General features: G+C 39.9%; 1 protein-coding gene across 1 annotated transcript in view; it reads left to right on the forward strand.

Annotated features, from left to right (window-relative positions):
* hcn1 (hyperpolarization activated cyclic nucleotide-gated potassium channel 1) overlaps positions 1 to 13,225 on the forward strand; it is a 70,015-nt gene extending 56,790 nt beyond the window's left edge. Inside the window, exons 7-8 of the mRNA XM_086188529.1 lie at positions 839 to 1,003; positions 8,269 to 13,225. Coding sequence (XP_086044655.1) covers positions 839 to 1,003; positions 8,269 to 9,407 — 1,304 coding nt within the window. The 3' untranslated portion in view covers positions 9,408 to 13,225. The remainder of the gene's footprint in view (positions 1 to 838; positions 1,004 to 8,268) is intronic.
* The last annotated feature ends 777 nt before the right edge of the window (positions 13,226 to 14,002 follow it).

A 14,002-nucleotide genomic window follows, 5' to 3' on the forward strand; every position in this document is an offset into this window, starting at 1 on the left:
ATTTTTTTGTGCATATTAAAAACAACTAGAGGACAGACAGAGCAGCAGGGACGATAACTGCAGGTTCCCCTAATGGCTTGTGTGTGTCTGTAAAGTTGTTCATATATTAAGATGTTCGTGCCTACAAGAAAGTCAAGTATGGATTGTTTTTAGCTGAGGTTAATGTTTGTGCATATTTCATACCTTTTATTTTCGAAATTGTCTTGCTAACTTCTGGTTTGATGCACTTCCCTTCATCCAAGACAAGTTTCCTCCACGACAGACAATAAAGCAGCCTTAACGCTGTTATTTGTGATCGTCGCCGTTGCCTCATATTTTATAGGCGAGATAAAAGAAAGGAAGCAACATGCATGCCATTTTGTGTCCTGATATGAAGGAGAGACACTTTTAATGCTGTTGTTTTAAAGGTATCATAAAACAGTCTCTATATAATTATTCATGTAAAAGGCCACAGAAGCGAGACCGCTATTGAGTTACATATTACATTTGAAGAGCGATGCAGTGATGCTGTACAGGGACTGTTTTATTTTGGGGGAAAGCTAACTTCTCTATCGCATTAAAAGCCCATTAGTTCCCAGCAGGAAGATGAGTTGTCTCCATATAATGCCAGTGACAGAACGACTGATGCTCCTTCAGGTTTTATTTAAGTTCACAAACGCTTCTGTTCTTGTACTTTTATATTCAAGGTTCATCTATATGGTAATCTGTTGTTAGTGAAATGACTTCCTTTATCTCTTCTCTTTCTCTCTATCTTTCTCTTTCACTCCGTGGTCGGTCTCTTTTCCAGGTGTCTTAAATGTGTCCACGCTCTCACTTTATTTTTCGTTTGTGTTTACAGAGATCTGTCTGCTCACCAAGGGCAGACGAACAGCCAGCGTACGTGCAGACACCTACTGTCGACTCTTCTCGCTATCTGTTGACCATTTCAATGAGGTGCTCGAGGAGTATCCCATGATGCGACGCGCTTTTGAAACCGTCGCCATCGACCGATTGGATCGCATCGGTAAGAACGGACTGATTCTCCTGTCCTATCTGACTGATCGAATCTCTTTGCCTGTCATTGTGCCTTGTTGTCTTGTCATTTGTTTGCCTTCTTTCCTCATCAAAGCATCGTGTCTGCCATCTTGTGCTGCATGACCTGTATGCTTTCATTTTTTTAACTCTCTTGTCTTTGTCCTGATTAACCATCAAGAAAATTTGTTGTAACCAGCATTAATCCTTCTAAAGAACCAAAGTAGAGTTTTGTGGTTGGATTAACTGGAAGGCAGTGCATGTCGCTGTCCTGTAGGGAGTCAGGTCGCCCCCCCTTGTTGGTTTGGTGTTGACCCCCCACTGGACGCCAGCGAGTGGATGGAAGCTAACCTCACATGCATGTGTGTCTGGCCTCTTTCCACTCATCTGCACTCCTGGGTATGAGCAGCACCCCATATCAGAGTTCTCAAAATCAACCTGAAGCAAACCCCTTAATAATAAAAAGAAACTGAGCAGGGCCAGGTGACGTCAGGAAGTCGGTTCAGGCACATCCACCAGGTCCACGGGCAGGACCCCCATTCAGTTATTACCTCAGGTTACTGTTGCACTAAAATAAAGATGAATGGTTCGGGAATGCAGAATATGAAAAGGGGCACATGTAAGAAATAAAGAGGGCAATAATTGGTTTCGCTGACTCCCAGTGTTGCACATTCTCCCATTCAGCCATCAACCTTTCACCTACTCATCAGAAATGATACGAAAAACAATAAATCAAGATCACCTTAGGTATGTTTTCACTTTTGCTTTAATATATGCATCTTTATGACTCAGATTAATGTGTCCTTGATTACGCCTCTCCACCGGTTACATGACAGGATCCAATCATTACCTGATACACGGAAAGCTCGACTAGCCCTCTGCTGCCACTCAGCTCATCTTCCCACAGCGCCGCTACCTTCACTGGGTGTTTTGGAGCTGAGCCCATCTTCTCATGCCTCCAACTGTACACTGAGCTTGGCATTGTTTTCAGTTAATTAGACACAGACAGATCCAACACCAACAGGGACGCATTCATTGTCCGTCACAGTCTCGACGAGAAGTTGCTCCTTAGAGTAGAATACTGATTACCGTTTACTACAGATTTATTGGTTGAGTTCTTCTGTTGGTTATCTGCTGATGCGAAGTTCAATCTGGTACATATTCATGTAGCATAGCATCACATCCACCGCCTTGAAACAGCACTATAACCATCCAACATTAATAAAGCGCAGGCACGGCATCAAGAATGTGACTCAAATATTGACACTGCTAATGTTCTGTAGCTAAGTATAGCGCTGACCTGCAGAAAGACCCACAAATAATACATCTGCTTTAAACTTTTTACAGAGGTAATAGCTGTTAGGACCTGTGGCACCCAACACATCATGTCATTTGAACCATCTAAAGCCACCATAGCTAAAAATGAGACGCCGCGAACTGACACGCGTATGGAATCTGTGTATTTCACCAACCTTTCTGAAATCACTCTCATCCTTATTTTCACTCCATAATCGGAGCAAAATTCTTAACACTGTAGGGTTGCTGCAGAAGAGAGGGATTCTCTAGTTATGATTCTGGGAGAGTAAAATTGAATCACATTATGTTTCCTTTACACTTTTCTGTCCCATTCAACCCATGAAAATAATTTATTTGGTTAAACTCATTTTTAAGTCATTTTTCCTGATGTGTTGTTGGTCTAAGTATGCTTATTGTTAAGAGTTGATATCATGAAAGTCCAACTCAGTGCCTGTTTTACGAAGGATACAATTTCTTAATTCCATGATTATTTCTTTCAAAATTACTCAAAATGTAAAGAGGCAGATGCAAGAGAAGAAGAAAAAAAAACCCTTTACCACTGAATTTGTAGTCATTTTCATTTGTAACTCAGCCGCTGTAAAGTTAATAAAACCACCTGATGGCAGTAAACTGCGGCATTAAATGAAAAAGCTGCAGCAAAATGTCAGTCAACACGAACAGAGATCATGTTAGAAAAGTTTCCCTGCCACAACGATCACCTGTGTACAAAAGTTGAATTTGCATAATTAAGAGTGTCCCACTTCAACGGTTCAGATTCATCCTTTATCTACTTTTCTTTTCTTGTTTTGCTTTGTCATGTCTTTATTTGTGTATTCTTGTGGCTGACACAAACATGCCGATATTGATTTGCTTTTGTAGCGTATTTGATGACTCGGGTCGTGTCAGGGAAGTTAGCTCCAGGCGATAAACAGCAGATCTGAGATGAGTCCATTCACTCAAGTCAATCGGAATAAAATTTAAACAAAAAAAAACAAACAAACAAAAAAGTGTTTCACATAATGAGACAACCTTTTCTCTTCAGACTTACGTTGATATTCAACAATCATTCTGCCAGCTGGATTTGATCAAAATATTAGAATATAATACATTAAATATACCACTAAATTAAATTTTATTTTAAAAAAAAGGGCTCTCCGAGTTCTGCTCACCCAGACCTCACACACTTGCTACCGTATACAAACGTCATGTCATTCTACGATTTTATTTTCTACTTTTGCAAGTTCAATATCAATTTAACACCCCAAAGAAATGTGCAAATTTGTTTTATGTGAACGTAAGTCATCGGAGACAGGGTTGAATATTTAGGAGTAATGTATTATTTTCAAAACACAAGTGTATGAATTCATCGGCCCCTCCCAACATCTGCCCTTTACTCTCAACAAGAATTATCTGCATTTGCCCTTTTTTGACCAGCCGATTTTCACTCCAGCAGCTTTAAGTTAGACAATGAGAGCTGCTCACTCTGATTGACACTTCTCAGAGTGACATAGATTGGATCCGTCCTGTCAGACTGACCATGAAGGGGGTTTTGTCTCATACGAGGGAAGATACTTTGTCATGATCCTTGCTGGTTGTATCGTTATGAACTGCATTTGGTTACATGCTTGTCTTGCTCTTAAAAAAAAAAAGGAAAGAAAAAAAAAAAGTAACCATGCTTTGAAACCAATAACGTGTTGCACATTTGACATTATCTTTTATCTATCTAAAAATTATTTGACCAGGAGTCCGTCTTGAGACGAGCACATCTCGTTTTCAAGAGTGTCCTGGCCGACGAGTAGGCATCAGGTAAACACTTCATTCCAGTTCCAACATTCGAACAGGGGCAGATTGACCTAGAGGCTTGCTTAATGGATCCGGTCTCAAGTTCATCCTCCAAAAAGAAGGTTACATTAACTGTTCAGCTGCATCAGTGACACATACGCCATCCACTCTAGTCCTACAGATGTTTTGATGGACACATTCAAAATGTCGACAACTAAGACAATCGAGGAAACAAAGATCTCTCATTCAGTGTTTACATGTCATGTTTATTTTGATACTGATACTCATAGAATAATCTACTGGATTATGAACACAGCCCCGTTGGTTTTCACATTCTTAATACATTCTTTGAATGTTATGTTCAAAGTTTATTCACACAGATTAGTAAAAACTTTACTAATGCAATTACACATACAGTTGTTTTGTTACATGCAAGAAATCCCATTTCATTATTTATTCATGTTCTCACCAACAGAAAAGCTTCCTTTCTGATTGTCTGGCGTGAAATACGACTTCTGTCTTTCATGTTATTAATTTGGAAAAACATTTAGTCTCTAATCAGATGCCAAAACTCTATTTAGACACAAACTAATTTCATGTTGACCATGTGCAGGGAGGACGACTGCCTAGAAGTTCATTAAAGAATCATTTTCCCACACACGTAGACCCGTTTAACATTTTCTCTAAAGATCTGTGGTGTACCAAATGACAAAAAATAACAAACCCTGAACTTATGACTTGCTAATTCTGAAAGGATTTTACCAGATTGCATTATAATTACAGTGTACAATGTTACTGCTCTGTAAAGCCATGAATATGAATGAATATAAGGAAAATGTGTTCATTTTTTTTTTAATTTTTATGCAACACTGCGTTCTTTATTTCACTGTTTGTTCACATTCAGACTTAATGTTGTTTTTTTTGTTTTTTTGTGTGTTACTTGACCAATTTCAATTTCAGGTATGGGTTAATTACTTTTAATGCCTTATTTTTTTAAAATTCTGTATGAATTCAAGTAATCACACGGGACAGGACAGAAAATCTGGTCATGTAATGCTGTACATTATCATTTCAAAATGGTGATTCAACCCATATCTGATCTACTTTTACTTTTTTTTATTTTCAGTATGAGTATAAGAAATATTTCTTTAACCATGAGTGGAGTTTACATTTTCTTCATGTTTTATTTGTTTTGTTTTTGTTTTAATTTTTGTTCTTAAGGTATAACATCTTAAGGTTTTTCTACCCAGATTTGTAGGTGAGGGAATATTTCTGTAGAGAAAACAGTCCAGAAAATTGTGGACGAGAAAAATACAATATCCTTAAAGCTTTGTTAAGTTTGAACTTCCTGTTTTCCTCTCTTGGTGCTTAAGTGAGCAAAGCAGGCTGATGTTTCGATATGGAGTGTATCAGGACAGAAGTAAATCTCACACGTGCTCCATGTGTGCGCGTGCGTGTGCGTGTGTGTGTGTGCGTGTGTGTGTGTGTGTGTGTGTGTGTGTGTGTGTGTGAAAAACGTGGCGGAACAATTCAAACTCAGTCGTACTCGTCAGTTCTCTGTCATCCAGCTGATGAATCTCAAGTGCATGAACTTCTGCAGCTCTTCTGATTCATTATAAATGATTTTCCTCTCCTAATAAGCTCATACAATCTGTCTTTAATAACTCTTTGTGCATCTTTTGCACGCAAAGTAAACAACAGAAAGAATAAGATGTCAAAGAGGGATTACGATGGGGGCGAGAAAGAAGAGGAGGCCAGAGAGGAATGGTGAAGGGCAGCTGGGACAACAACAGATAAGACAGACAGCTTGCTGCTAGAAACCTCTGACAGCCTGTTGACAGAGCACTATGTGTCAGGAAATTAACTCTTCTGCCTAATGCCCAAGTAATGTGAACATATTATAGTGATGCATTTTGTTGTTAAAAAATGTAGATGCCTCCGACCTCCCTGCTATTGCTCCACCTGGCAGAGCGGCACTGCAAAAGTCTGGTTTCTCATTACTCGGAATATAAAACCCCTTTAGCCACTGAGATAATACTTGTTTGTGGTTCCGTCTTATATTAAATGTCAGACTTTGTTTTTTTTTGCAGTGTGACCAATAATTTGGTTGAACGTAGGCTGAGATGTCAGTTGACCAAAATTTGCTGTCATGTCAAACACGTCCACTTGAATACTTATTCACTCAGTTCTATTTGAAGTCGTATTTTCCTAATGTCTCTGGCCAGCGCCATCTTGATTTATGAGACAAAACTTAAATGTCTGCTGAACATCTTAACCTTAACATCCACACAGCAGGAAATTAATTTGGAATTTTGCTGGTTTTAAGTCCCGTGTTAGCTTTTAACATCAATTTTAACTTTTCACTCTCATGTAAATCATCAATCCGACGTTCCAGTCCAGTGTATTTCTGACCGTGCGGTGCCGCCTGGGCTGTTTCTAAGCAGCTCTCTGCTGTATTCTTCTGTCCCAAGTAAACAGTTTCCCCATACGAATGCATTAAAAAATGATAACTATGTGTTGTCCTTTCAATTTTACAGAGTTTAACCCTATCACCTTTAAAAATGCAATAAGACAAGCCTTGTAAGTTAAACGTAGGCCTCTAGTGAGTATGTGGTGCTAGTTTTTAGACCCCGTAGCAACGTCTGAAGTGAGAGAACTTGATTCTGAGAAATGGCTGCAAACACAACGTCAATCCCTTTTCAGCTAGAGGGACCTGTCTCATAGTTAGATGCGTGCCTTCCTTTTTATTTATTTTTTTCGCCAGCCTTGAGAGAAGACAGCTGTCCAGAAAATGCTGCTCAACTATAAACTAAATGGGGGGGGGGGGGGGGAATAAAATCTTCTGCCCTCAAGGAGAGAGAGGTCTGATTGAGCGACTGGGGCTGAAGCCTTCAGGGCACTTTAAGTCCACTCTGTCTTCCTTACTGACAAAGAGCGTTTCACAGCCTGTCGATACGCGAGGCCAACAGTAATTACTGCGGATACACCCGTAAAATACACTCACCACGATGAATAGATCTTAATTATCAAAACTTATTAAAAGAGACGGTTCTCTCAAGATCAATTTCAAGTTGGTTTTTTTTTTGTTTTTTTTTTTTGGTTTTCATGCCCTTGGTAGCATTTTACCACAGTTTTGCTCCCAAAACAACAAAATGTGTTACTGAAGCCATCTGTCAAGCTTTTATATTTACGGTCTGTGACGTGTGACTAGCTGGGAACGATTTCCAGGCCCGTGGGTCCATGGTGCCCTTTATAGAATATAATTAGTCCAAGTTAAATTTATTTACATAGCCAAATATAACTATTCACAACTTTGTCTCAAAGGGATTTAAATGCGGCACAGTAAATGACACTTCTGAGACCCTTGACAATTGCACTTTTCATACCAGTATGCTATGTGTTGCTATTTTTATTATAACTTAAATTTGCGGGCCAGTTGGTTTATGAAAAAACCAAATAATTTTCTTGATGAAAATGCTAATAACAAATATTTTGGAAAGCATTCTGTGGTAAGATTTACCATACAGTGTTGGTAAGGTAGTGCGATAGGAATAGATTTTTTTTATTCTTACCTTGTGTGTAATATTTAAGAAAAAAAGAAATGTCCTTGTGATGTGTTTTAGCTGAGTTGTCACTGTGATTTAAATAGAATGTGACTTCAAATTAGTCCTTTAGACTTTTTGTCTTTTCTTCAGAGAAACTGTCCAGTGTCATGATGTGTGGATACGACTCATCAGTATTCTGTGTTTCATTGTCCACATCAGCACTTTCACAGTCAACGCTATCACGCCATATATTTTCAGTAATCTTTGTCTCCTTATGTGTCCTTCACTCCTCTCAAACCTGATACTTTCCACTGTCATTACCATTCAGTGTCCCCACACTTCACATTCAGTATGACAAAGTTTAGTGGATCTGAAAAGATGCAGCTTGTAAGTAAAACATATTGTGGCATTAGTGGCGTGAATGTAATAAATAAATAATCAGAAGAAGCTGAATGAGCTCTATCAAAGTCTTTGACACCACTTGTCCAAAGTACTCCAAACATTTGGAGGTTTTCCTGCTGAAACATACAAACTGCATCTTGATTATGACTGTCGTGACCTGTTCCTGTGGTTTAGTGCAACCATGACCCGCCACGGCTGTATATGCTCACCTCTCCTGACTGCTCCCCGACAGGGAAGAAGAACTCCTTGCTGCTGCAGAAGTTCCAGAAGGATCTGAATGCCGGCGTTTTCAACACACAGGAGAACGAGATATTGAAGCAGATTATCCGTCAGGACAGGGAGATGGTGATGATGGTGGACCGCAAGCAGTCAGTCACCGGGATGAACTCAACACCAATGTCAGGAAACTCCATCATTAACTCACCTGCCCAGCCACCCTTCTCCACTGCCTTTGGCACGAATCAGTTCCAGCAGTCCTCTGTACCCATGACCTACAGTGCTTCAGCTATTGCCAATGCCTCTGCTGCCCGCATGCTGCCAGCTGCCGCCGCCGCCGCTGCTGCAGCACAGGCGGTTTACCCTGCTCCCAGCATGTCACACGGCAACCTGACTTCCTCCTCAACCAACCCACAGACCCCACTGCAGCAGCAAGGAGCGATCATGTCACCTTGCTCCTTCACGGCTGCCATGTGTAGTCCACCAGTGCAGACCCCACTGGCGAGCCGAAGCTTCCAGTATGGCTCACCCACAGCTTCCCAGCTGTCACTTATCCAGCAGCCCATCACCCAGCAATCTCTTTCCTCCCAGCAGCAGCTCTCGCAGCAACCAGCTGTGTCATCTGCTGCCTCAGGCTCTGCTACGCCGCAGCAGCAGCAGCAGCAGCAGCAGCAGCAGCAGCAGCAGCAGCAGCAGCAGTCTCCCCAGCAGCAGCAGGTCCCTTCACCTCAGCGAGGAGATATCCACAAGAGCACCCAGGCTCTTCAGTCAGGCAGCTTGAGTCGAGATGTCCGACACTTATCGGCCTCCCAACCATCACTGCCACATGACACGTCTCTGGGGCCCAGAGTGCACCCAGCCTCAGGAGACTCTCTGGCCTCCATCGTACCACCAACAGCAGCAGCAATCCAGGGGATGAGTCTGCAGAGTGGCATCCGCACCACTGTGCCCCAGCGGGTCAATCTATTCCGCCAGATGTCGTCAGGAGCCTTGCCCCCAGTGCGCTCAGCTGCAGCGGCGGCAGCGGCGGCAGCAGTGGCAGCAGCATCATCATCCACAACCCAGCACAAGGAATCCCCGGGTTCTAGGAGAGATTCTGTCCTCAGCAGTACAGAGACTGAGCAAGACAAAATGCGTTTTGCATCGAATTTATGATCCCCTGTTTCCCTTTTCATTTTTAAATATGTTCCAATTCATTTTTCAAAAATGGAGATACAACAAAGAGATAAAAAACTTCAGCATTTTTGTTTCTCTCCAGTTTTCTTCTAAAATAACCTCATAGAAATCCTGTAAATACAAGCCCTTGTATTATATTTTAGACACATTGTCTCCCTATTTAAGAATGTATATTATACAGATACATCTCTTTTATTTTAAACCATATATATATATATATATATATATATATATATATATATATATATATATATATATGGTTTTGTGTGTGTGTAAGAATGTGTGCGTGCATGTGACTGCGTGTAAAATCCAACTACAATATTTGGCAATGGCAATTTAAAAGCTGTAGTATAAACATGAGTCTTCCTTTCTGAGAAATATAATGAATTATATACAATGTATGAAGTTTTTTTATTTGTTTTTTTTTCTTTTTTTCTTTAAACTGGAATGCATCATGGATTCTGACGATGATTCTTTTTTGTTTGTGTTTTTTTTCTACCACTGAGGAAGAGAGAAAAATCTTCTTTGTTTAAGCAGCTTTAGGCACCACTGTGGAATAACAAATGCAAGCAACACTAACAATCTCCAAAAGCACACACTATGAATCTTCAGAAATCCACACAATACCGTACTGAAGTTTTACGTTTCTCTCGGCAACAAAACTACAGTCTGCTGAACCTTTCGATCCCCAACAGAGGCTTGCGTGCAAACCATGACAGTGTTACGGGTCCAAAGGGAAACTAGATGGTAGAAATGCTGCTTTCTTTATTTTAGAGGAGAATGGAGTGTGAAAAAACATGGATGGATGCTCTTGTTTTCTATTCCTAATTTCAGATGGTTGAGATGTAATGTTGCTTAAAAATTCTGTGTATATTTATAATATTTATAAACTAAAGATTATCACCATTATGCAATAGACTGTGACATAAAGATTACCTATATGTGTGCTGTAAATAGTTTTGTAGATCTAGTATTTACAGATACTGTGTGGTGCATTCTCTCTATCATAACAATGTCTTACTTCTATCAGGAACCTGGATATCATCTATATGCGACAAATTCATAAGAGATCAACAAACCTTAATGCAAAAAGCTAAAACATGACGCTGACGTATGATTGGACGACATTTAGGAATCTCACTGTATATTATCCCCTCTCTTTTTCTCATCTGGTACACTATATTTACCTACAAGGTGATTTCAAAGTTGTCGTGCAGAGCTTATGTGTGTTTCTGTTTCATTTTCTGAAACAAAATCAACATTTTATAGAAATGTATGACATAAGAATGAGGCTTGCATTATCACTGTTTCTTATACGTATCACAGTTGCACAAAGGTTTAGGTTTTGGGTATCCAAGGCCTTGTTCAGACTGCGGGCTGTTACTCGAATCTTATCGTTTTCTGTTCGTGATGCAATCAGGTTTGTTGTGTCCAGACATCGCCAACCCATCTACGGGTGTCATGAACTAACGTATGCACACCACAACCAGACAAACTCGGCAAGAGGCGGGTGTAAAGCATGATGTACCGTGCTGCAGTCACAGTGGCTTTGCAGCTTGATGTATGGTGCCATCAGCAAATTAGCGGGAACATGGATTCTGCGGGACCTGACGATGATAGGTGGCATGCAAATTTGAGAATGTGCCGGGAAACATCTGTCCGGCTCTGTGGCCTTCTTGGATCAAGTTTTGTCTGTTATAAGTTATTCAAAAGGAAACTTTTAAATCCTGAGGTACGTTAGGTGAAATCAAATTGCATGTCATGAGCTGTCATTTTTGGCTGTCAAGACTGTCTAAAAATCAATCTGGATGTACCAAAAGTCAGATTTAGGTTGGCAGTCTGAGCAAGGTCCAAGTGTACAGGTGACATTTTCACTGAGGGGTGTTTTTATGCTGCTGCAGGTGAGGATAAGAAGGCTAGTTTGCATTAAGGTTTGTGTCTCATGTAAATCCATAACGTGGGCTTAGCTACTCCAAAATGACTGATGCTGTGGGTCAGAGCGGCCAACCAAGAACATTGTGACTCAAAAACAGAGCTGAATTAAAATCAAAGCCAACTATTATGGCATACAGGTCACACAGTAGATTGTGTATTGTGTTAACGGCCTTCCTATGTAGTAGAACACAATCATTTGCCAACTTTATTATCCTATTTCGAGTCATAATTTTCATGGCACCTAAATCTAGTCAGTTTAGAGCGGCTAAGCCTTTTTGAGACAGCGTTTTAAAAAATAAGTCTTTGCTACAGATTGTGTCGATAGTATACAATACACTCAACCCACCACTGTCATGAAAGCATGCACTGTCACAAATACTTAAAAAAGATACTATCTCAAAAATGTTAAATGTAATGTTAGATTCCGTTTTGTTCATCGTCTGTCTGCCTAGATGTTCTCTGTGTGTGAACAGAAGCATTGACTTTTCACATGGACATTCTTAAGTATTTGTGCCTAAACTATAGCCATGTTCCATCCTTTGTTAATGAGTGTGAGCTCGGTACGTACGGGGGAGGGGGAGGGGGTGTCACTTCCGCACACAACATTCATTCTTACTATCCTTTATGTGTTTTTATGTCTTCAGTGTTTTTAGACAGGGAAGGAGTAAGCAACGATGGCCAAATGTCTCCGTTTATCCAATTGGTATCTTTACTTACAATGTGAACTACTAGAGGCAGGTTTTTTTCACACATTCTCAGTCAAGCTATATAGAATATTTATTGAGGTCATGTACTGTACAGTTCAAAAAGAAAAAAAAGAAAAAGAAAAAAGTGCAATCTTAAGCAGTAATATCACGCTCAATGAGACATTGTACAAATTTGGAGCACCTTTATACCTTTCTTTGTAGCTATAGCCACTGATGTTTGGGTTGATGTGTGGAAGGAAACTGGCCAAAGCAAAACATTCTAAGTCATTGTCTTTGTTTTAAATTGCACTTTCTGATTTACTACTAATAATAATAATTTTAAAAAAAAGAAGGTACATATTCTTTTTAGCTAGATGCTGAAGCAAGGGAGCAATATCGGTGAGTGCTGCCCCGATGCTGTAGAGGTTCTAAGTGAGGAGATTTACAACGAAGAGCGCTTAATCGTGAATATGCCATAGTGTATAGGAACTAGTACAGTCCAGATGGAGAGCAGCACTGTTGGTTTGTGCTGTTTTTGATACTTGCCTTTGGAGGGAGAGCTTCCCAACTATGTGCTTTTTTCACTATACCAATCACAACTAACATACTGGAATGGGCATTAATGGTGATGTACACAAACTAATGAGCTTACATATTAGCAGTATAGAGACTCAACAAACCAGCACATATATTTGTATATTTATAATTGGTTTTTTTGTTTTGTTTCTTTTTTGTTTTGTTTCTTTTTTGTTTTGTTTCTTTCTTCTTTTTTTTTTGGTTGGTTGGTTCAAGAAGAATTTAAAAAAAAAGAGATGCAAAATGTACAGAAATGCCCAGAGTGGAAAAACCAAATTTTTTATTTGGTTTTGATGATCACAGGTTTCATATGTTTACTGATGATATATGCGTAGTGGAGAGAGAGAGAGGGACGTGGAAGCTATACAAGGAGCTGCTCGGTCCTCTTAAACGCCACTCACATGGTCATTGTTCAGCTCATTCATGTAATCCAAGGCTTAGAGAAGAAGAACTGTCAGTTGGTTACTTGATACAGAGGAAAGAAAGATAAATGTAAACTTTCTTACAACAATATGCAGACAAACAGTGTTTGTCAAAAAATCTTTTGATTTTCTTTTTTTTGTTTATTTTTGTTTGTAAATAATAAACCTTTAAAATATAGAAAATAAACGACATATTGTCATTTAAAAAGCAAAGTGTGTGTCAGTCTGTTGTTTTGACGGCGACCGGCGCTGCAGAAATGAGGCGAAAATGGAGAAACAGTGTGTGTCAGCAGTTACAGCGAGGTGAAATATCGGGCCCACAGGGATTTCCATTCATTACCTTTCAAATGCAGTTATCAGTCCTAAAAGTCATCAAACACAAGGTAGGTTTTAATAGGACAAGGCAGTAAATGTAGGCCGTTTGTTACTGACAGAAACCTCCATTCACTTCGCATGTGAAACACATTTCTTAATGGTTGTCTGCAAACTTCCTCGAAGAATTAATTTTAAGTACTTGAACACTGCAAGGTCGACCGCTTTCTCCCTCCTGCTTTAAAACACAAGTTGAGCGCGGCTGAAATTACAGAGGTGGTTTGAGGTTACCTTTTGAAAGGCGGGCTCACTGGGGTTACGCCAGGGTGACACATGCCTCAGTCGCTCCGTCAGTCCATTATCAAAAGGAGCACTGCCCTCATTTATGTATGATTCAGTGCGAGTACTTGTATATAGAGGAAATTAATTTTTTAGCATGTGAGATACGACTCTGGCAACAAAAGCTGTCCTTCTCCATAATGACCAAAGCAACCTGATTCACTGTCATGTGGTAAACACAGAGAGTAGGCCTGTAACCATCCCGCAGCTTATTGCTTGAATATTCAATTGCAAAATATACTTTTTTAACACGAGAAATCCCTGAATGTGCGGTCTCTTGTGGTAAACCTCCATATTTAGCATT

The sequence above is a fragment of the Aulostomus chinensis genome, chromosome 19, assembly GCF_037954235.1.
Source record: "Aulostomus chinensis isolate RoL2024-O1b breed Wild chromosome 19, RoL_Achi_v1.0, whole genome shotgun sequence".
Taxonomy (NCBI): domain Eukaryota; kingdom Metazoa; phylum Chordata; class Actinopteri; order Syngnathiformes; family Aulostomidae; genus Aulostomus; species Aulostomus chinensis.